The 24,088-nt window shown below is 44.4% G+C and overlaps 1 protein-coding gene across 1 annotated transcript in view; it reads left to right on the plus strand.

Moving 5' to 3' along the window:
• Positions 1–15,971, plus strand: part of LRRC8D (leucine rich repeat containing 8 VRAC subunit D) — a 38,078-nt gene extending 22,107 nt beyond the window's left edge. Inside the window, exon 2 of the mRNA XM_084266511.1 lies at positions 13,076–15,971. Coding sequence (XP_084122637.1) covers positions 13,078–15,648 — 2,571 coding nt within the window. The 5' untranslated portion in view covers positions 13,076–13,077 and the 3' untranslated portion in view covers positions 15,649–15,971. The remainder of the gene's footprint in view (positions 1–13,075) is intronic.
• Positions 15,972–24,088: the final 8,117 nt, after the last annotated feature.

Here is a 24,088-nt window from a genome sequence, read left to right on the forward strand (position 1 = left end):
ACTGAGAAACGTTATCTTGAGATAACTGTATGTGGAACCTCAGCTACGTTCCCTGAGGAGGAGTTCCAGTAACTTAAGAGAAGTAGTTTTATTTGTGAGTTGTACACCCTGAGTACAGATTTTCCTGCTAACATGTCCTTCAATGATAATATTTGTTAAATCATGTCTCAGAGCTGAGTTGCATATTAAGGAATTGCTCCGACGCACCGCTAATACTTGCAGACTTCTGTAGGATGTCTTTACTTTGAGACACTTCCTGTGGCCAAAATGTTCCTGGTGTAGAATATAAAAGGAGACTTATTCCTGTTTCTAGCCCATGGCAGAGACTTAAAAGTTCCTGCTTTTCTAACTGGTCAGACTTGAAACTTTACCTTCCTCAAAACCCTGTCATGTTGCACAGTATGAAATCTGATGCAATTCAACTGAATTTTTGGGCTGTAATCTTTTTGAGACAGGATTGCACAACACATAATACAGTAAGGCTTTGATACAGAGTATGAAATTGAACCTTTTATGCAATATAAATATCAAGTGCTAGCAGCGTCTAGCGCTTTGTCCAAAAATCACTCCCCCCCACCTCCTTTTCATTTGAATACAAAGGAACTCTGACCAAGATGCAGGAGCTAAGCACTACACAAGGAGCACAGAGCACACAATGCGGGTATTGTGAAAGGTAGCAGCGTCTGATGCGTGGCGTGAGACAGAGAGAAGACTCCCCTAATGAGTCAGGAGCAGGATTGCCATAATGCTGTGTCTTACAAAGGATGTTTTAACTTAACAGTCACTCTGCCACTTGTAACAGAAGAAGCAGCACAATGAGCCATTAGCCCCATTTTAGGACAATTTTCCATCAAGCCCAAAGAACGATATCAGTCTGACTGCTGTTCTACTGCCTCTTCCCTTCCTTGGCTTCCAACCCAAGATAAGGTCTTGTGATCCAGGTCTACTTCACATGGCTGTGTTCATGTGCAACAACTTATACCAGTATCACATCGCCTGCCTTCCACAAGTCACTATTTTGGGTCTGTCCTGCAAGGTCATTTTGTGCTGAATGTGGATGTCCCAGGCTTTGTGATGGGCACAGAGAATGGTCCTTCATTTGGCTTCCTAAAGCAAGTCTGTTCTTGGGAAACCAAAACTAGTGAAGGCTTAAAAGAATAATTTAATTAAATTTTGTTAATCCCAAGTCCCTTGGTGGTGTTCTATTTGAAAGAAAAGGGTTTTATTTAGTCTGAGGAACTTGAAATGGAGATTAGAATTGTTGCTTAGCCTAAAAGGGAACAAAAATGTAGCATAGAGTTCTGAGCCTTGATAACTTCTTTTTTAAAAGAAAAAAGTAAAAAAATTACTTGAGGCATAATTTGGCACATAAAATTCCTGCTCAAAGACAGGCTGTTACAAAGCTTCATAATAAATGAAATGATGGTTTCGTTCATGTTTTGGTCTGGCCATGACAAATCCTGATGGTTTATGGGAATGTAGTCATATGTATATTATTGCTGTACACCCACATGCACAGGCAGTAGTCCAAGTGTGCAGATGAGATAACAGGAACATATAAATAAAGTGGTTGGCTAGTTGTCCTAATGTTCTTGACTAGATCCTTGTTAAAATAGTGCCAGCCTGACTGAGGAATGGATCTGGTGTACCGAAGATTTCTTGTAGCCAGCTCCGACAGGATACAGGTCTCTGTGTGAGCAACTTGTGGCCTTTTCATGCTTGCTTTGTGTTGAGTCAACAATGTGAAATGCAAACTGAGGGTTAGTAATCCCTGCTGGCCCCTGGTACTTTGGGGTTGCCTCCAGGCTACCCTGTTCCAAGAGAGGGGGATGTTTCCAGACGGTTAAGTGTGTGCGGCTCCATGTGAGGAGGTCTCAGCATGCTGGTAAGACAGGAGCTCTGTGGTTGCCCTGTGTCCCACCACCACACTGGAGCTGGTGTTTTCTGGTACTGTTGTAAGATAAAAGAAATATTTCATCCGTTATTCCTGCTTCACAGCTGTGAGTGGGTGATGCCCTGTCAATTACACGTGCTTACAGAAACACTGCTGGAAATGATGTTAAAGTACAGTTTGCCTTAGGGCAACTCCTGCGTCTCCACCTTGTTCTAGCCAGGGCAGTAAGAAGGGCTGGGTTGCACCTCTTCCTGAAAGGCTTCCATTAGGCTCAGCAGAAGGCACAGTGGGAGCTATAACTCTGAAGAGCTACTTGCACAAGCTCAGACTTTGTTTCCCCCGGTTTTTTGAAATCTTGGCATGCTGGTGGAAGGGCTTAGAAGGTGATTTAGGAGGAAAGGACCCTTCTCCCGGGTCAGTGTGATGCTAGTGCTGTGTCTGGAACTTGCCTTGCTTGCCCAGACCTTCCTGAGGACCTGACTGGGGCCTGGTGGAGAATGTGAAAATGACCTGGTTTGGATGTATACTGAAACAGGGGCAACACCAAAACCCGAGTGGCATGTTTTCCTCCAGTTAGAGGGCAACAGCCACTGTTGCTCTGCTTGAAGTGCTGCCTGCAGTAGTAAAGCTGCCTCTGCACTGCCCCCCACCTCTCCCTCCACAATTTGGCCATCCAAGCAGGCAGCATGGTGGCTACAAGTGTCAGGAGGAGTGACATGGTACATGACTGCATATCTGTGAAGGTGACTGTCAGAAATGTTACTGCAAGTGTGTGGGGAAGGCTGCAGTAATTATGGCAGGGTGGTAAGTGCAGGAGGAGGAGTGACATCTGTCTGTAGGTGAGATTGAATAAAATGTCTTCTTTCTATACCTTTATTTTGTTTGATTTGAAGTGAAGTACATACTCAGAAAGCTTAGTTGTCTGTTTCACTGGGAAGGTAGGTTTCAAGAGCAGTTATGTTTAGTGCCTTGTTTCTGAGATAGCATCATTCTCAAACCAGTGGGAAGGAGTATGGCTAAGGATACAGGAATGCTGTAACTGTAAACAGATTTATCTGGACATAATGTTAAGCTGCTTCAAAGATAGCAGTGCATTAAAATGTTAAGTTTGATTATATTTTTAATCACACTGTTATTCTGCTTTTTCTGTCGTTTTCTGGAAAGCATGATGGTTTTTGTTTCCTTGCTTTGAATTTTATGCCCACAAACATGCTTGTCATTGCCTCACAAATAATCACTTTTAGATTGTAAGCCCTCAGGGGCAAGGGTTGTCTGCCTTCTCCCTGCCGGACAGCCCTCAGTGCAGAGGTTACAATTCCAGCTGGAGCATTTGGATCAAATCATAAAACAAATTTAGCAATAGTAAATGTTTAAATTGGAGGCTGTATGGATCGTTGGTGCTGGTGAATGGCAGCAAGCAATTCAATCAAGCCTTACAAACCTTTTTGCAGAGCTGGAAGCTTCCGTGTTAGAGCAGGAATCCATCAGTCTCAGGGAAGATGACAAGTCTTTTGGAACATTCTCCCTGTTCTTAAGACGACACTTTGAATGGGGTTTTGAGAAAATAAAACACAAAAAGGAAGGAGGTGATCTGAACTCATCAGCAGAACTTCAAAACAGCAACCTCCAAAATATGGGTGGTAGTGTAATTTCTTTTTATGCTTAAGCACTGAGATTGCAGTACACACCCTGAACCAAACAATTATGAGACTAGATGGACTAAGTAAATGGCTTACCTCTTAGAGAAAGCAGCTTAAGTTTGGAAGAGGAAAAAGAAATGTAGTGAACTTAAATCCCTTTGAGGATAAATGTTTCAGCTGCAGGCATTTTTCCTGGCATGAAACCACTGGAGGTTCAGCTATTGGAAGCTTGGCAGGAATGCAGTAACATTAATAAGTCATCCTTCATCTGTTGATCAGAGTTTTATGTGAGAAGCCATCGTTGTTATCCATCTGGCAGGATGTCCGAAGCATAGAGGATCTCTTGGTAGAGAGCAGGTAGGGCTGGGAGCAGGCTCTGTTCTGCTGTCTGCTCGGGGTGGGGGGAAGAGGATGGTGGGGGGTGTCGGGGCTGCTGGGCAGTTATCTCCAGTTGTTTCTGTGTCACGGCTTTACAGCTAGTCATTGGCTTGAGTGAGGAAGTCTCCCCTTCTCCCTGGGGAGAAAAGAAGCTGTGTGACATTTAAGTAGGACCATAGTTTGTACTCCCATAAAGAAAGACTTGTAGAGCCTGTGTATTTGAAAACTGAGGGTGCAGCTTATTTATTGAGCTGTAAACTTGCTTGCTTTTTCTTCCTTTTTTTTTTTTTCTTTAATCCAGGCAGCTCTATGCTGGCATAGTGGGTAAAAGAAAAGGTGGAATTTGAGTGTGCTTTTTCATATCCTGATTCTCAGCTGCACTTTATGCACCTTCCTACTGCTCTTGCCAGGGGAAAAAACCTTGGCAAGAGGACCTCTGATGTGCAAGTAGGGAGGCTGATGTTTACATGTGCCTTCTTGTGTTGCTGGGTGTTTTTGGAGGACTCTTTCTGTGTGTTTAATTTGCTTTTGTTGTTCTGTTCTTTTAATTGAAGTGTGGCCTTTCCTAGATTGCTTTTAGCTAATGAATATAATGGAAGAGTCGCCGCACACATACACAGTAGCTCATATGTGTGCAGATCTTACATATAAAATTCCTGTTTAATGTGTAACTCAGTGAGAGTGGCTGTGTTTGCTGTTCTGTCTGAAGAGATGAACCAGCTCAGGTAGGGAACAATGGACCCAGTTCTTTAGTTAAAAGAACTTTTTGTCTGCTCTTGGCTCTAGGTCTCCATGAGGATGCAGTAAATGTTCCAGTGCAAGGTCACTGGCATGTTCATTAAAAGTAAAAAGGAGAGTATCCATTGAAAACAACTTGCTGTAGTTACTCAGTAAACCTGCCTCCCTTCTGACGGGAATACAGTTGAGACATTAAGTAAAGCTAAGCTTCAGTACCATGAGCTAAGGTGGGGAGGTCGCTTTGCCCTCAAGAGGGGCTATTAAAACCTGCAATGTGAACTTAAGTGACATACTTCTTTTTTGTAGGCACTCCTTCCTATTCTTCAGGTATGTTTAGGGTGTGTAGTTAAAGGTACTAATATATCCTGTAAGAAGATGTGTATCTTTACATTCTGTGGCTTATAATCACCAAATGAGTGGCTCTCTGCCAAGTTCAATTTCTTACCACTTTTGAAGTCGCTCCAGTTCTGAGTGAGTCCAGAACAAGATGAGACAGACTGGCAGCGTGTGTGGCTGGGGATCAGAAAGGAGGATATTTCAGAGGAACTGCAGGAGTTGCTGAATGCTGCCTCTACTTGAGATCATGGTATTTCATATAACAAACTTTGTATCCCTGTGGATTTATGTAAAAGCAAATGTAAATAATATATTGGGGTCCAAACAATTTTTAACTGTTCTGTTTTTCAGATTTCTAAACTCAAAAGGAAATCTGTTGTCTTTTTCTTTTTTAAAAAAAAATTGTATTGCTGGGCTTTTGTTCAAGTGGCAAAAAGCAGGCTCTAAGGGTTAGGGTTGCCAGATGTGCTTTTATTTTGGTGCAGCTTGCTTTTGCATCTTGATAAATTCCCAAAGTGCTCTGGTCAGTAGAAGTGCCAGATGTTTACTGTGTGATGCTGTACTTCTGACAGCGGTTGTGAAAACTCTGCAGAAACATCACTGCCTAACAGATAGGGGAGCAGCAGATTTTGAATGGCGGAGGGATTAAATGGTCAACATCTGACTGCAAGCAGCTGTTTGTTGTTTTTTGGGTGGCATAACTTGTAATTGCTACGTCCACCTCGGCACAGGGTAAATCAGCTGCCAGTTGTGTTGGTACTTGAGGAAAAGTGCTTGTTTTAAACTGGGTGTCTTGCGCATGCAGGTTAGGCTGACTGTTCAGGATTCCCAGTTTGGGATGTTGTAGGAGTTCTGTGCAGTGAGGCACAAAGTCCCCGCTCGCTGTTTCCGCTCTGGAAGTGTGGCTGCTCAGCCTCAGCATTGTGGCTTCAGTCACTGGCCAGACACAGCCTCCTGCGAGAGGAGGGCAGGTTGGTACTGTGTGAATAACTGCGGTGTGGGGTTTGGAGTGTGCGTGCAGGGGTACACCAAGGCATCCTGGGGTCCACCAAGGCACGTTGTTTGCCTTCCTCTGCAAGGTCTTGTTACTCTGCTGAAGGATTTCTGTGGGGGCAGTTGCAGTGTTTGTGCTCTTCCCAGGAGAGTTTGCCTGTGCATTCATGGACAGTTACTTACAGATATGAAAAGCATATGTTCAGTATTTACCCATGCTGGGGTCTAGCCTTATTAGTCATCTCTCTTGGGTTTGTGCATGATGCTTTGCTAGATGGTTTGTTTTATAACAGTGAAATCACGTGTGGTTAACTGACTTGAACTGCTGCACATGTAAGTAATACTGAGCTCTTTACCAGCTAGAGACCCATGCAGGGGGTGCTCAAGGATCCCTCTCCTCTCTTGTTTCCTTCTCCCATCTCTTCTCTCACACTTTTTATGGTCTCCAATGCTACTGCCCTGTGTGAAGTGAGGACAGAGCTAGGTGTTGCTGCATATTCAGCTTAGCATCTTTCTGAGCTTTTTCAAGGTCAAAGACTGAGAAGCCCTGATCTGTAAGACACTAAGTGTCTGCACTGCACCCTGACGCTTGGGGATAAACTTGAACAAAACCTGAAGTTTGTACTTTTGTTCAAAGCACCCGTCTCATAAGAGCATGGCACAGGAGTACAGCAGTAGGCAAAGTGGGGAGTTGTTTGTTTTGGTGTCCTGTGGACTCAGAACAAACACAGATTTAACTGTATTAACGTGCTTTGGAGAGCTATCCAGAAAAAGAAATAGCTAGACAGGGTTCCTGTCTTGAAAGTCATCCTTAAACAGACCTCTCTGGTCACTTGCAGCAGGGCAAGAAGGAGGTATGATTCCAGAGTTTGTTAGGGAAATTACAGCTGCTAATACTGCTTTTAAAATATCACATTGATTACAAAACCATCTGTGTAGGAGTGGTGTATAACACTAGACCTTCAAAGAACTGGTAAACAAGGAAGAATCAGTGTAAACACTAAAATAGCAGGATCCAAAAGTAGGTCATAGTTTTATGCAACCTGCAAGAGCCTGGCTTTGAAAAGCAGAATTTTTGAAAATTCAAAAAAAGAAAAGTTTTTTATAAATTCTGCTTTTGTAAATGGGTAATAATTTGACATTGATTATATACAGCAAGAATCTTATTTTTGTCTCCACCTTACTGAAGCCTAATATTTCTGTATGCAGTCCAAGCAAAATCAGATGTTGATAATTTTTTTGTTCACTGAGTTACTGTCAGGTGAACGAAGCTCCTGATGATGATGATGTTTTGCAGTCCGTATCGGAGATTATGTATTATGTATTATCAGGGAAAGTCCAAAATTATAGCTCTGCAATTTGGGCAGTGGGATGGGGAAATTGGGGAGACAGGGTAGTTGTGGGGAGGGGGGTGGAGGGGTGGGGAGGGAGGTTGGTTGTTTGAGGCTGAATGATGAATATGAGTGCTGCTAATTAAATTTCCTTAATCATGTATGTTATCAAATTACAGCACCATATTTTTCCATATATATTTATATAATGAGATTTAGATATAATTAAAAGCTATTGTGGGACTCTTGCTCCTCAGTTGGAATGTTTCTTTCTGTAGGAAATCTCCTTTCAGTTTTCTCCTTATTCAGTTATCTGTTATGCCTACAGAGCATCCTGTGTTATACCATCTCTAAAACACTGCCTTCAGGTTGACATGCAATTAATTTTAAGAAAGTCAGTCATACAGGTAAATATCCCACCCTATAGATATTTGCTTAGCCTGGACTATCTATCAGATAGTCCCAACCAGTAACAATTTGCTCAGTCAGCAGGTAGCCAAACAAAAATAAACCAACCCAAATCTTGCAGATTGATCCAAAACTCGTAAATTTGGTCACTGTCAGATGTTCCAGGAAGAAACAGTGAGTGGGAATTATTGTTGTTCTAATTTGATGGAAAAAACCAAACCCAGAAATCTCTTCCCATGTAGGTTCATATGTGAAACCTGTTTCTGACCTTCCCCAGACAACAGCACTGATCAGGAGGTGCCGGATACCACAAGCCATGCTGTAGTCCTTGGGTTTTGGTGTTCGTGTTCTGCAGGACCTTCTGTTGCTGCAGAAGTAGCAAAACACTCTGTATAGAGGAGAAACACTATAGAAATACCCACTTTGTGTTTTATTGAGGAACGTTTCATGGGCTTTTCAGGCAGTAGGGACACTCAGTATGCAGAACCACGCTTGGGTGAGTTTGGGGGTTTGATTTGCTGGATGCCCCAGAAGAGAACCTGTAGTCACAGCTGGTTTTGTAACTGGAGTTGGATCAGGTAGAGCAAAGCACAAGGATCCCTCATGCAGTAAAGCAGCAGAGTTAACTCTCCCTTTTGAAATGGGCTGCTGCTTCCCTGCAGCTCTCCGGGGCGATGCCTCAGCCAGCGTACATGGGGCAGCAAACCAGGCTGGCAGTAGCTGTACAGTTCCCAGCTACGGTAGCAGGGACAGTTTCCCTCTGTTACTAGATCTGAAATCCTAGTAGTGTTTTAGTTAAACCTCCTTCAGGTTGTTTTAATCTCTTAATCTCAGGAACTGAATAAGCAGTGCATGTGATGGATGTGCCTTTATGCTCACAGTGCAATCATTGGCTCCTGTGTATGCATCATTTGAGAAAGGCTCTGGGGCTCCTTACTCTCAGTTGTGTGGGAAAGGGGGGGGAAAAAAGGTGCCATCTTTCAGATCTTTGCAGATAGTCTGTGGGACAATTGCTATTTTGCAGCATCCTGGCTAAGAGGAATCCCGTAATCTTATCACATTACTGCCTAATTGTCTGCCTTAGTAGGATATTGCAGAAGTAGAGAAGCAAAGGGAAGTAGAAATGGTTGGTGGAAAGAGAGTAAAATAAGTAAACTGTGCAGTGGAAATAAATTTAAACCTATGGTCACTTGATCAAAAAACAAGTTACCAAAGTGCCTTGATTTCCTGTGGGAAGGGAGAAAAGGATTTTCATGGTAGTGCTTTTTCTTTTCAACCAGAGATGTGGGGTGGGTTTTTTTTTTTTTTTAGGAAATTCTTGACCAGTTGCAGTGACAAGGCTAATGTAAGAATCTTTTTGTTTCCTGAAACAAAGTGGGCTTGTTTGGAGTCTTGGGAACCTGGAAGTAAAATGAGAGGTTCACGTACTACAGTTCTGATTTTATTTGTTTGTTCTAACTTTGAATTTGCTTTAAGTTTAAATAAGTTTTAAAACAGGAGGGACAGTGAATTACAAGGGCAGACAGATGAAGTTTTTGTCAGTAAGTACAGGAAGAAGTAGGATGTAAATAAACATTAGTGACATACCAATCTGCTGCTTCCTTTTCCTCTAATTTCTGTATTTAAGCTAGAACAGCTTCTTAGGAAATACCCCCAATATGTCCACATCATATTTCAGCATTTGTAGTCTGAAATGTCAGAAGAATTCACCAGATTAATCCCATTCTGAGCTCTTTCTATTACAGCTTTTCCTTAAGGCTACTGAGATGGTTATAGTGGGGTAAGAAGTGTTTTCTTCAAGAACTGCAGTTTTCTAGTTTGGGTCTAGATGTCTGAGTGTCAAAACCCTCTGTCCTCCCAGCCTCTGAGCACTCCTTGGGTGCCTGACGAGCCCTGGAAACTGCTGAAATAAACACGTTTCCACTGTGAGATACCAGCCATTTGGGCCCCTCAGCTGTGTGGGACTTTGCTCCTTGGTTTGAGCTTACAGATTTATTTTATTTTTGGCATCTGGGTTGTGGATGGAACGTGCAATCTCCTTGAGAGGAGACCTGTGGTAGGGGGCTGCAGGCTCTGCCTGCCACAGACCAACATTTACATCTTTTGTTGTTGGTTTGTTTGGTGGTGTCAGCAGGCTTTAAATAATTTAAATTTAATGTAGTAATAAAGAAAACCCCAAAACATAACAACGTGGTAGTAGATGTGTTCTTCTGAGTACCTCTTAATAGGTTTGCTTCTAAGTATCTGCAAAAATAAAACAAGAATTAGCTTATATGCTTATTAGTTTAGAAAAATCAAACACTAGTGTATGTAAGAACAGATTTAAAGGTGAGGTACCGTGGTTATTTGCAATGTGTCAGTCTGAACGTTTCTTATACTATGTGTAGGTGTAAGGGATTTTTGGTTGTGTGTTTTGTTGCAATCTTTTTAAAGCACAGAGTATTTAAATAAATATTTTAGGTATCTGAGGACAGAAACCTGTTTTCAGCTCCTGGAATTGATTTTTTTCTGGCTAGCAAAAGGTCTGCCTCTCCTATGAGACACAGTGTTAAGACAATAATGCCAGAGAGGGGTGTTTTTGTGTTTTATAACTGCTAATCTCTGCCAAAACAGCAGCTCTTCTGTGAGTATCAGTAACTTGAAAGAAAAGACACGTTCAGAGCATTGAATGTAGTACTTCCCAGTGAAACGCTCCTGTTACACTGTGCTGCCCACAGCCTCACAAAGAGGATTACACAGGCTCTGTTGTGTCTCCTAACGTTTTTGGAGATCATTTTGTGTGCGTGCAAGACAAGAGGCCTGAGAGAGATGATTTTAAACTTTAGCTTTTCGATTTATTCTTTCTGAGTCTCTGGGTGGAACCACTTTGTGCTCTCTCATTTCTTTTCCATCATTTCAGCTGCTTAGAGCCGTCAGGTCTGCAGCACTTGGGTTTCGGAGCTTTAGCCACATCTTCTCATGGCAGAAGGGAAAAAAAAATAAATCACCTTTGTTCTGCGAAAGGAATTCTGCAGGTTGTGCCCAAACCGCAATGAAGTAACTTCCCACATAATTACCTAGTGCAAAGTTGAGGTAAAGGCTGCCCCAAAGGAAGGAGTGGTACCAGCTACCTGTGTGTTACAGCCATCATCACCTTCCTCCTTCCCATCCTGCTTGCTGTCTTCTCCTTGTGCGTGGTGCAGCTCTGTGTGCAGAGGGTTTGGCTCTGGAAAGCACCGGTGCCTTGCCTGTGCTGAGTGTTTGGCACTCTGCTCTCCTGGGGCTGAAGTTCTTGTGGCTGCCAAGGTGGGAGTCTCACAGTGAGAGCATCCTGGAGATCCATGCGAGCATCCTTTCAAACAGCTTCCAAGGAGAGGAGAAACATTATCCACACAGGAATAACTCCGTCTGCACTGTGTTGTGGTTTTCCTGTCCTGAGCAGGTGCCCGTTGTGCCTTAGGCGTAAGGAGGGTCCTTTGTGTCATCTGTTCACATCAGTACAGGGCACTAATGCTGTTCTTCCACAGGAGGCTGTTATTTAAAAGTCCGAGGTAGCAGTTCTGGGGCAAGCAGTCACGCTGTGACTCGGCTTGGGTAAGCACCAGGAGACACTAAAGAAAACCGAGTTGGTAGCTGCCTTCAAGTAAGGCACTGTGAAGCTCTGACAGTGGTGGAGTATGTTACTGGTCTGTGTCCTTCAGCACTTCCTACAACCACCCCAGCCTCAGGGAGGTGCTGGGAAAAGGCTCAGGAATCTTTCTGCCAGGAGGAGTTTCTCGTGGAGCTGGGACAACTGTGAGGCCTCAACAACTCACGTTACTTGAGGGAGGAGTGTTTGACAGGAATGTACAACTTTGACTGCAGTCTAGGAGAGGGAGTAATGTGTGCCTTTGACCATACAGGCAGTAGCTGATAATGGAGTTCTGTGTATAGAAATGTCTGTTATCTTCTTCAGAGAAATGTGGGCTAGAAGTAATCAAGTGATCACGTTTGCTGGTTGGTTGCCTGTGGTGCAGGCCCACATGAATGGGTATGCTACAAATTAGAAATAATAAACCTGGCACATCTTTATGCTACTTGCTTTGGTGCCCTTGTGCTCTGCTGAGCTGTCCTTTTCCCAGCCAAAGGGAGCCTGACTGTGATAACATGCGTCCTGTGCCCTTCCCCACTCCCCGTGTGCATGCAAGCTACATATTTGACTTAGAAATGGTAAATTTGGGTTACAAGTTCAGCAATTAAAATGACGATTTTACCGCATCCTGCTTGCACAGGAAACTTTTTAAAAAAATAAGCTGATAAGTCGAGTCCTCTAGATTTTGTCAAAACAAATAGTTATTTAAAGCTGTAGAGAGGTTTGGATTTTCACACCACCAGCTTGCCACTTTGTCTCGCAGTGCATATGTTTAAATTAAAGGGAAAGCCTTGCAGGCTGCTACAGTGCTACCTGGACTAACCAGCTTCCTACAGTCACCAAGCTGTAATGACAGTCTGAAACAGTATTTTCCCCAGTGGGTTAAGGGAGAGTTGTGGGTTGGTTTTTTGTTGTTTTTTTTTATTTCTTTGTTTTTTTCTTGGTTAGTGGGTTGGATTTTTCTGAGCAAGGATTATTTCTTCATTAATTGGGGGAAAAACATACACAGGACATCTGGTCAGATAAATAGGTGATAACTGCTTCTCACTGTAAAACATCCAAATGCATTTTAAAGTTGTGCCAAATGCTCATGTAATGACTGCAGGACTTTCAGTTGTGTCCCCTTAAGGGGAAGGAGGCGATCAATCTGGTAAGCAATGTGTATGCGCAATAACAGGGAGTGGAAGTCGTTGACTGTTAACAGTGTTAGATGAAAAGAAACAACAGACCTTGCTCATAATGTAACAGAAGACCTAAAATATGCTGTGTGAGTCATGAGCAAGGTGCTAAGCATTTACCAAATGCTATTTTGTTTAAAAGCAAGGCACTACAAACTAATGTTGGTGCTGGATGTCACGTGTTCAGACTCAAGTAGTCATTTTTAGAGTCAGATTTTGTGCAGTATAATCAATCGCTGTGATTCCCGTTGTTAACACGTATCAGCTGCAGCACTTCACCTTCCAGACAGTTCAGTTGCACAGAGCAGGCCTTGGTGCTTCTACTGTGCAGAGGCAAAGATGTGTAAGCATCAGCTGGCCTGAAGTGAGAAGAGTTCTATTGATCTAAAGTAGCACATCATTTCAGTATATGTCCTTTGAGAAAAACGTGCTGAGGAGATGATGGACAGTGTGTGACAGGCAACAAAACCTTCTGAGGATCTGTATGTTGTGATGTGATTGTTATTAAATGGCAAAATAACCTGCTTTTACCTGTCCACAATACTGATTTTGCCTTTGTTCTCTTGTAGGAATGTTTACCCTTGCAGAAGTTGCATCGCTCAATGACATCCAGCCAACTTACCGTATCTTGAAACCATGGTGGGATGTATTTATGGATTATCTAGCTGTTGTTATGTTAATGGTTGCCATTTTTGCTGGAACCATGCAGCTGACCAAAGACCAAGTGGTCTGCTTGCCAGTTTTGCAGTCTACTGTAAATTCAAAAGCACAACCCGGCACATCAGGGAAGGCTGACTTTACCACTGTTGAAACAACCACTGGCCAAGGAGAAGAAGCATCGATGAGAACGGTTTCCTTTGGAAGTGCCCCTACTGTAACACCTGACGTACCTCTGAGCAGAGCTACCTCTTCTCAGTATCAACCCACTGAACCAGGCCAGGAGCTGAAGAAGGAGCAGAAAGATTCTTCAGGCCGTAAAACAAATTTGGATTTTCAGCAATACGTGTTTATTAACCAGATGTGCTATCATTTGGCTCTCCCTTGGTATTCTAAGTATTTTCCCTATCTTGTTCTTATCCATACTATCATTTTAATAGTCAGTAGCAATTTTTGGTTCAAGTATCCTAAGACTTGCTCAAAAATTGAGCATTTTGTGTCTATATTAGGGAAGTGCTTTGAGTCCCCTTGGACTACAAAAGCATTGTCTGAAACAGCGTGTGAAGACTCCGAGGAGAACAAACAGAGGTTAACTGGTGCCCAGTCCCTGCCCAAGTATGTTTCCACTAGCAGTGACGAAGGAAGCCCTAGTGCCAGCACTCCCATGATAACAAAGTCTGGCTTCAAATTTTCAGCTGATAAGCCGATGATCGAGGTTCCCAGCGTCACTATTTTAGATAAGAAAGATGGCGAGCAAGCCAAAGCGCTCTTTGAGAAAGTCCGTAAGTTCCGGGCTCACGTGGAGGACAGTGACCTGATTTACAAGCTCTACGTGGGCCAGACTGTCATCAAGACTTTCAAGTTCATATTTATTCTCTGCTATACTGCGAACTTTGTCAACACCATTAGTTTTGAACACATCTGCAGCCCGAAGGTGGAACACCTGATTGGCTACACGCGGTTTGAATGTACACACAACATGGCTTACATGTTGAAGAAGCTGCTGATCAGCTACATTTCCCTCATCTGTGTCTATGGCTTTATCTGCCTCTACACGCTTTTCTGGCTGTTCCGAATACCCCTAAAAGAATATTCCTTTGAAAAGGTCAGGGAAGAGAGTAGCTTCAGTGATATCCCTGATGTCAAAAATGATTTTGCATTTCTCTTGCATATGGTGGATCAGTATGACCAGCTGTACTCGAAGCGATTCGGTGTCTTTTTGTCAGAGGTAAGTGAGAACAAACTACGGGAAATCAGTCTGAACCACGAGTGGACTTTTGAAAAGCTGCGGCAACACGTTTCCCGCAACGCCCAGGACAAGCAAGAGCTGCATCTCTTCATGCTGTCGGGGGTCCCCGATGCAGTGTTTGATCTGACAGACCTGGATGTGTTGAAACTGGAGCTGATTCCTGAAGCGAAAATCCCAGCGAAAATTTCCCAGATGACAAACCTTCAGGAGCTTCACTTGTGCCACTGCCCTGCGAAGGTCGAGCAGACTGCCTTCAGCTTTCTCCGGGACCACTTGCGATGCCTTTATGTGAAATTCACAGATGTTGCAGAAATTCCTGCGTGGGTGTATTTGCTCAAAAACCTCCGTGAATTGTACTTGATAGGCAATTTGAACTCTGAAAACAATAAAATGATAGGGCTCGAGTCTCTCAGAGAGTTGAGGCACCTTAAAATTCTCCACGTGAAGAGCAATTTGACCAAAATTCCCCCCAATATCACAGATGTGGCACCACATCTGACAAAACTAGTTATTCATAACGATGGCACTAAGCTTGTGGTACTCAATAGCCTTAAGAAAATGACTAACGTTGCGGAGTTGGAACTGCAGAACTGTGAACTGGAGAGGATTCCCCACGCCATCTTCAGCCTCTCTAACTTACAGGAACTGGATTTGAAGTCGAATAGCATACGCACAATTGAAGAAATCATCAGTTTCCAGCACTTAAAAAGATTGACTTGTTTAAAGCTGTGGCACAATAAAATAGTCAACATTCCTTCCTCCATTACCCACATAAAGAATTTGGAGTCCCTTTATCTCTCCAATAACAAACTCGAATCCTTACCAGCCGCAGTGTTCAGTTTACAGAAACTTAGGTGTTTAGATGTAAGCTACAACTCAATCGCGTTGATTCCAGTAGAAATAGGTTTGCTCCAAAATCTGCAGCATTTTCACATCACGGGAAACAAAGTCGATGTTTTGCCAAAACAGTTGTTTAAATGTGTTAAATTGAGGACTTTGAGTCTGGGACAAAACTGCATTACCTCAATCCCAGACAAAATTAGTCAACTGTTGCAGCTGACTCACCTGGAACTGAAGGGAAACTGCTTGGACCGTCTGCCGGCCACGCTGGGCCAGTGTCAGCTTCTCAGGAAAGGTGGGCTGGTGGTGGAAGATCACCTCTTTGACGCTTTGCCCTCGGAAGTTAAGGAGGTGTTGAATCAAGACACAAGCATTCCCTTTGCTAATGGGATTTAGGCTGGGGTGAAATGCTCCAGTAGCTGACTTCCAAATGGCAAATGCTAAACAGTGGGGTGATCCTGAGACCCTGCCTTTTAGAAAGCAGAGCTCCTTGGAAGGCAGGACTGCGAGCAGGATTGGAAGAGGTGTAACCCGAGTGTTCAATGTTTGCAGTGTTTTAAAAGATTATTTCCAAAATTTTTGAGAGGATGAAAAACCTTAATAATCTCAATTCTTTTTTCCTTAAATTGTTTGTAACTTGGATGCTGCCGCTTTTGAATGTTTACAAATTTGCTTGCCTGCTTAAAGTAAATGATTAAATTGATGACCTTTTCTTACTATGCAAGTTATTCTTTAAGGTCTGGATTTACTTTAGTGCATTATTGGTGGGGGAAACAAGGACAAATGCTATACGCGGTATGGTTCTAACCGCACTCGAAACACACGTGTGTGTTCAGTGTTTAGCCATCCCTCTGCAAACGAAACCAGTTTGGCTGTGCTCTGTACTGCACCAGAACCACCATCTTCCTGCATTAAGGTATGTGGTTTACATCAGGCCAAGTGTGTCTGCCTTCATTCTTCATCCTCAAGGCCTCTTGTTTTTGGGTGAGACTTTTTCTGTGGTCCAGTGTGCTGCTCCCTCATGCCTGCAAAGACTGGTCACATTCCCACAGCTGGTCATCTCCCCCGGCTTCCATAATGCTCCTCAGTCCCACGCAGCAGTGGGTGGTAAAAGGGAGGATACTGCCACTTGGCTTTCAAACTGGGGATAGTTTTGATATTTGAACTGTTTTGCAAGGTGACTTTGAAAGCTATTAAACACCAAGTGACTTTACTGCTCACATTGTGCTTGTCTTCTGAGTTTTCAGCTGGGAAACTCAAGGAATTTTATGGGTTGGTGATTGTTTTGTTTCACATCCCTTGCTTAGGAACTGGGGATCTGTGCTCCATTTTCTAGACTAAATGCTTTATCACCTATTCTGGTGTGTCTTCCACACCTGGACTATAACCGTAGGACCACCCCTCTCCCCCACCCCAGCCCCAGTAATTCAGTGTTTTTGAACACTTACACACTGTTAGAAAACCTGAACCTCTGCCAGATAAGTCATCAAATAAAGAAAAAAGCAGACAGCAGTGAGCATGGGATTTTTTTGTTGTTGTGGGTTTTTTTTTTTAATAAACTGAGTTTGCATTGCCAGAACCATTAAAGAAATATAATCCATTAAATCTGCAAAATCATCAGCTGTAAATCTTGGCCATTTACATTCCATGTGTGCAGAAAAGAAGTACTATGCTGGGAGATGATTACATGATTACTCATGGCTTAAACACAATTCCCTATTGTAGTGTGGTCAGGACTGAACTAGTCTGTAGTTCAAGGGACTGTTCTTCTCACAGAGAAATCCTCGTGCACAGCGATTTCTACTGTAACTTCACCAGAGCTGCCCTGACTTACACCACTGTTAACGAGGGAATAGTTGAGGCCTAGGGGCATTGAGCAGTCAGGAACATTTCAAATATGGCTCTTACGAAACTTGCACATTTTGTTGTTAGTCATTTACTGTTAATCATGCTGGGAGGACTGCTCAGCTGTAGGTAGCAGTCTCTGACTACATACCTGCGTTGTATGTTTATATGTGTCAGAAGAACAGTTCATGAATAGTGGTTTTCCCACTCCTTTGGGGATACAGTCTGTTTTCCAGTTGCCAGCAAGTAGTAAACTTGGGATGGTGACAGTTCTGCAACATCAAGTCACAGGTTTGGCAGAATACTTGCAGTTACTGATCTGTCCTCCACTGGGAAATTTAGTGCTAATCCTCATAATTATTTTTAAGTAGAAATTAAGGCTGCAGTAGACTATTATTTCCCTCTTTTTTTTAAATTAACTTTCATGTGTTAATTTTTTGCACATAGATCACTTTAAACTTGCTGGACTATTGACTTTAGAAAAACTGTGGAATATACTATTGGCATATACTTTGTATTTGCTGTTGAGTGTCGTTTCAGCTTCCAAGAAATTGTGTGTAGGAGGGAGGAAGAGTTGGAGGATGACAAAGTAATTAAAATATTTAGAAATATAGTTCTATTTTTTTCTTGCTTATTTTAATAGCAGAGTCGCACAGAATGTGGCCGTGGATTGATCCAGCTTTTAAAAGCTTTTTTTGATGTTTCCGTTTCTCCTACTGTCCCTGTTGATGTTCAGAAAATAAACCCACATCCACTTTATGTGAATATGGTATACATAGTTTAGACCACTGTTTTGACTAGTTACTAGCCAATTGTACTTCTTAGACAACTCCCTACAAAATTAAGTATATGTTAAAGTTAATTTGGGGCTTGTGATGCTTGCTGAGCATAAACTCCAGCCTTGTTTTAGGAGAGCATTCTCAGAGTGGGGAGGAACTGCCTGTCATCCCTGTGTCACCTCCCCCCAGTCCTTCCTCCTCTCTGTGACTGTTTATAATGTTCCTATTTCCTGCGTGTCGACTGGCACAGTCTTGCTTTGAAATCTTGGAAGTTCCTCTCTTTTTTCCGTGTAAGGCATGTGAAATATATTTTGCATTTTTATTTGATTTAATAAATAAGATGTTTATATCTTCCTCTTATCTTTTTTTTTTTTTAATGGGGGAAAGTGTGTTTACACAGTAACATCTCTCACTTCAGGTGTCTTATGCTGAACTTGTTCTGTGCTGCCTGTAATCTATGAAGGGAGAGGTATGAGCTGCTGCTTCCAGTGACCCTGTAGGTATGGTTTCGAACTAGAGTACAGTACTTCAGGATAGGGTCTGTTTGGGTTTCTTTGATACACGTCACCTAGATGACCTGCTGCTGCTTTTATTTGGCTAATGGAGTTTTGCAGGATTACATGCATGGCCCTTGAAGAAGAATTACTGTGTTCCTTCAAATCAGAGGAAGTAGGAAATTTCCTGTCCTGTTTGTTCCTGCCACTGTTACACATTTCTGTGAAGATCTTTTAATTTTCCAATAAATTTACCTTCAGAAGAGGCCTCTGTGAAGGCAGTGGACTAGATTGTGATTCCTTACTTAAGACTGAGTTAAACAGATGAGGTGCTCCTACAGCTGTGGTGCTGACAGTCATTCTGATTTTGTTTAGGAGCAGATTTTGGCCTTCCAAGATAGGGAGCTGGGCAGGAACCTGACAGGCTTGAGTGTAACTCTTCTGTAGCTCATTGTGAACATGAAGAATGAGGCAGCTGTGGGATGTGAACCCGTGAGGGGTGCTAAAGATGAGAACAGAAGCCTGTTTGCTGTGTTGATGGCAGAGCCATAGGATGCTGTGGCGGTGGGCTTAAGGGTAGTTTATATGGGCTGCTGTTGCCAAGTGTGATGGGACTATTGGCTGTGCAAGAACCGGCCTTGACAGTACCACAGAGCACAGCGCTGTTCTTCAGGCCAAAGCAAGAAGGGAGCCTAAACCTGTGACTTGAGACCTGGTTTTGGCACAACCTTCTCAGCTAGGGAAAAGGATGTTCAAAAGGCTTATATTTCCTGTCTGTAAACTGGGATTCTCCCCTGGAGGTGAAATGCATGAATGCTTGTGAAAACCACAAATCCTGTAGAAATGAGGTCATGTAGAGAGATTCAAGAGGCACAGCTGGTCTTGTCATTAGCTGCATGGCAGAGCCCTATCAATGCGTTTCTAATGTGTGATCCCAGAACGACTTGATTTAGACAGTAAGCCATCACAGGCAGGACTAGAAGATGCCTTGAGATCTGTCTGCTACCCTGCCTCATGCAGAAATCAGGTTCCCTAACTCACTTCTGAACTTAGCAAGCTGTAGGAACAGGTTAGTGATGGAGATTCCAGCATCTCTAGGCAAGCTATTTCTTTCTGTTCCCTGATGAAGAAACGCAGCTAGAACCTTAGCCAGGCAGCAACTGCTAATGCTCTGTTTAGGCCATACCAGGTGGCAAGCAATCTCAGCCCAAGGTAGGTTTCTCCATGGATGCACTGCAACTTGGGAGCACTGAAGTTTGGGGCTTCTTTGAAAAGAGCTCGGAGGGGTGGCTAGCATCGGTTTGGTTACAGATGCAGTGGAAAAAAGCTGCATTCTCCCATGACAGCAAGCCCATCTGCGACCACAGTGCCATGCATTTGTGGCTGGTCTGCCTCGTCTTAGGTTGGTGGTTGACAACCTTGCCCTTGCAAAGCTGAGCCAAGCCTGGGTGGTCTGTTTCTTCAGAGAGACGTTTTGTGAAGGCATTCAAATGAAATGTTTCTCAAGCAAGTTTGCTGTACAGAGGCAAATTATGTAGTGTTTTTTAACCTTGGCATTAACCCCTTGCCTCCTGCTGTGAATTAATAAAATCACTGTGTGAGCTACTGATTGGCTTGCAGGGTTCCCCGAATGATTGGCAACTTTAGTACTGCAGCAGCCTTCCCAGTTCATGCTGTCCACTTGTGCTCGTACAGCATGTTCAGCACTTAAACCCAAGGCATCAAACACTGATGTTGCAAAACCCTGCGGGCTTATGCTGTGACCAATTTCCCAGGGCAGCAAATCATTCCCCACGCTGCTACAGGGAGGGAGAGCCGTGTTACTCAGTGCAGTTGTTTCTGTAGCGAAGATGAGGCTTTAGAATTAAGCTCAGAAACAGATTTTCCAAGCTGATTACACACACGCAGCCATTCCATGATAAAAGTCATGAGAGACATCGTTTCTGGCAGAGATGCTGAGAATAGTTCCTGTAACTCAGCCAGGCATGGGTGCAGAAGTGGCAGCTCTTTAACTCTGCACATCAACACAATACAGCACAAGTGAGGATCTTTTAAAACCACACGCTCTGGAGTTTGGCCAGGCTGCATCGCTCTGTCCCTTCCCTGAAGAGAACAGCCCCTAAGCCCTTTTGCAATTGCTACAGTCAGGACCTTTGTTCTGTCTTGCCTCCAAGAGCACGTTGCCCCTTGATGCTGGAGGTAACGTAGGGTTATTGGTTTAATAACAACTGTTTGGGAAAAATGCCATCTTCTAAATTAACACCACAGTCGCTCGCAGGAAGTCTTCCAGAACGGAGCAGGTCTGTTCCCATAAAATGAACATGCTATGCCCATAAACAACACAATCCTGAGTTGGGACAGGGTTCTGTAGAACATTAGGAATAAATGCATGAACACGTTGCCGCTCCGCTAACCGGTTCTGGGTAGTTTTGCTGCTTCACGTGGCTCATAAATGTGGGGTTTAAGACCTTTTTCCTAATGCTACCCCACAGCGTCCCTGGAGCCAGCATTGCTGGCCGCAGGGCAGGCTGGCTTGCCCCAGAGGGTGCTGCTGGACCTGCCCCAGCAGAGCTGAGATGGGAGAAGACCTGGGCACCACAGCCACTGCCAGCACCCTGCTGAGGCTCTGCAGCTGGAGGCCGGTAAGATTTATCTCCCTCCTCCTGAGGCGTCATCTGTGGGAGATGCCACATGAGATTGTGTCCTTAGCTACAAAATAAAGGGAACGCTATTCAATGCGACCTATTGCCAGTGCCGTGTCCGAAAGACGGGGATCATGGTAACAGGAGGAATTGCAGAACAAGGAGGGGGAAAAAAAGGGATAAATATTCCTGAGAGGAAGTAGAGCCCCTAGCTTGAAATTTCAGAAGTTTTAGAAAGATTATGTAAAATCTGGACTGCAAGTTGCAGCTTCTCTAGCCCAGAGCCAAACTCAAACCTTCAGGGCACCTGATGCTGCTGCTGCTTTTTCTACTTTTTGTCTCTGTCCCCCATCCACCAACAGGCCTTGGGCTGCCTGTGTGGCTGCTGCTCGTGTGCTCTCCTTCCCCTCCTGCTGTGCCAGTATCTGCAATAAACTCGTCCCTGCAGGACTGTTCATGCTTATCCCAGTGTGGCCATACCCAGGGCTGTTCCCCTGCCCAGGCTGTGAGCTCAGCAGTGCTCTGCAGGAAAACCCTGGCTGCTATCAAGGTCTGGAGTCTAATCTTGGAGCTGCAGCTTCCCCTCATGAAGGGATTCTGCCTCCTCCAGCTGGCAGGAGATACCCAAGTGGGGCAGAGCCCTGCCAGCCCTGGGGACACTGACACTCCCTCAGCTCACAGCCTCCTGATCAAGGGCTGCTTCTTGGAAGTGCCTCAGAGCGGCTGGCGCTGGGGTTCTGTCCATCTCCAGCTTCACACAGCTCTGGGAAACTGCACTCTTCCTCAAGGAAAGGGTTTCCATAACCTCCCTAAATTTCAGTTTTCATAGGGATCCCTGTGGCTCCTGCTGGTGTGTCTTCCAAGAGCCTCACCTACCTTTGTTGGACACAGGATTGTGTGTTTCCTACCCTATTAGTAAAGGACACAGAGAGCACCTGATGATTGTCACAGTGCCCTCTCCAGCGAGTGCTTTTTCATTACCCCTTTGATTTATTTTCTTTCTGCCCTAGGCTGAACCCTAATGGCCTTTCTTCCTGTGGTGGTTGGGTGAGTTTGTTTTGTTTCTCCTGTTGCTCTCTCCTCAGTCTTCTCAGTTTGTCAGGTTGGGTAAGATGAGTGCTGTCTGTAATGGGATGTGGGACCTGTGCCGAGGCCTCCCAGTGCAGAGCTGCTGCTGACCTGGAGACAGGCAGCCGGAACAAGACTGCCCGGGAGCAACAGCGTCGTGTCTGGGTTGCCCAACCTGTGTATTCCCTCCTGAGCAGCTGGCCTGGCAGAAAGCCTGGCTGGACCAACTTCCTGGCAGTCTCTGCTGAGAGGGAACTCGGAGGCAGTCTGGCAATGTCACCTTGGTCTGGTGGCCAAATAGGGACAAGTATCATGGCCTCAGAGTGCCTTAGCTCAGGGACAAGTGGCTCTGCTTCATTGTTTGGCCTCTCCAAGGTCCAGGACATATATCTGAAGGTGGTGGTTGGTTTCCAAGCTTTCCAGGCTCTTACCTGCGGTGATAACTGTATTGTGGACTTCCCATGCTCAGCTGCAGCCTAGCTGCAGGGATGTCTGAGGGATGTTGGATGCTGGGTAAGTGGAGATTCTGGGTCTGTAGGGCTGTAATGGACAGCTCAACTGGAAAACAGATGCCTCTCAGCACCTCAAGTTTTAACCTGTTAGAACTGGGAAGCATGCTTCATGAAAGGCAAAGGCCACCTGGGTTGTGAATTGATTGCTGTCGCTATTGTGATTTGTACGTGCTTGGGACATAAGGAAATGCCAGTGTGATCTCACCCAGGAGAATGACAGACGTTTCTAACCTCTTTGTACTAAAATCTAGTCAAGTAAACTGGCTTTACAATTGCCTGTATTAAACGGGCGTGAGGCAGCACTGGCCCTGTGAGCCAGCACTAGTGTGGGTGAGTAATTCACCCAGTACTCAGGAATCCTCAAAGCTATTTATGACTGAGTGCATGTGCCTCTCACTGCGAGTTCCAGCCTTCCCACTGAGCATGGGTGTCTTCCCCAGGTGCTAGTGGTCTGAACCCACAGGGATGCAGTGGTATTGCTGCTAGATGGGGATCAGCTTCTCACAGGCATCGCATAAGGAGCCTTAGCGTGTCCTCTCCCAGGGACTGTTCTTTCAGTTGGGGACCAGTAAAGTTGACAGGCTGTAGTTATGAACTAGAACTGTACAGAACAGGCCTTAATTAAATAATTTTTCTGAAGTAATTAAAAGACTGCAAGATGATCATGTAGACAGCAGTGCTGTCCGATGTTTTGAAACCTGCCTCTCGCCAGGCAGTCAAGCTCTGCTTGGCCACCTCTTCCCTGACAGAGCAGGTCTGCTCCCAGTCGGGGTGTCTGTCCCGGAGATACCCCGCACGAGTACACCCCGGTGAAGGGTAAGTGCATCTTCCATGGTACAGCCCCACGTAGGTGAGGTCCTTGTGCCTACGTGGCTTTGTTTATCTCTCTGCTTGTGTTGTTCAGCCTTAGCAACATGTTTAGCTCTGAATATATTCGTTTAATTAAATGCTTTTAACATTCATTACAGGGCTGCTAATTGCTGACTCCCCCAGAGAAGCTCAGCAGCAGACTGCGTGGGGTGTGAAACATGGGTGAGCAGCCTGGGTGGGACCACTCAGTGGGTCCCAAAATGAGCGTTTTAGCCTTACAATCTGCTGCTCTCGCCTCACCAGACTGAGAAAGGGCTGGCTCAGACGAAACCTCTGAGATCCAGCATGGCTGCAGTTTTGTCAGGCTGCAATCAGTGCTCCTGAAAGCCTGAGGGGCTGCTGCTATTGTTAGCAAAATGTTGGCAGTGTGATTAGCTCTGCGCAAGACTTAAGTTCAAAGAAGCTTAAAAGATGAACAGACAGATGCAGACTGGACCTAGGCACTGCGTATTATAAAACTACAGCAGCCCTCTGTGATGGAGAAAAGGTGTGCAGACACTAGTTCTCCATTTGGCCACAGCAGTTTTCATACTTGGCAACCAACGGGACAAGGTCCAAGCTGGTGCTTCGTGGTGTGTGAGGATGGTGTGGGCTGGGGCACCCAGGAGGGATTCCCCATGCTGGGT

The sequence above is a fragment of the Gallinula chloropus genome, assembly GCF_964237585.1.
Source record: "Gallinula chloropus genome assembly, chromosome: 6".
NCBI classification, from domain to species: Eukaryota; Metazoa; Chordata; class Aves; order Gruiformes; family Rallidae; genus Gallinula; species Gallinula chloropus.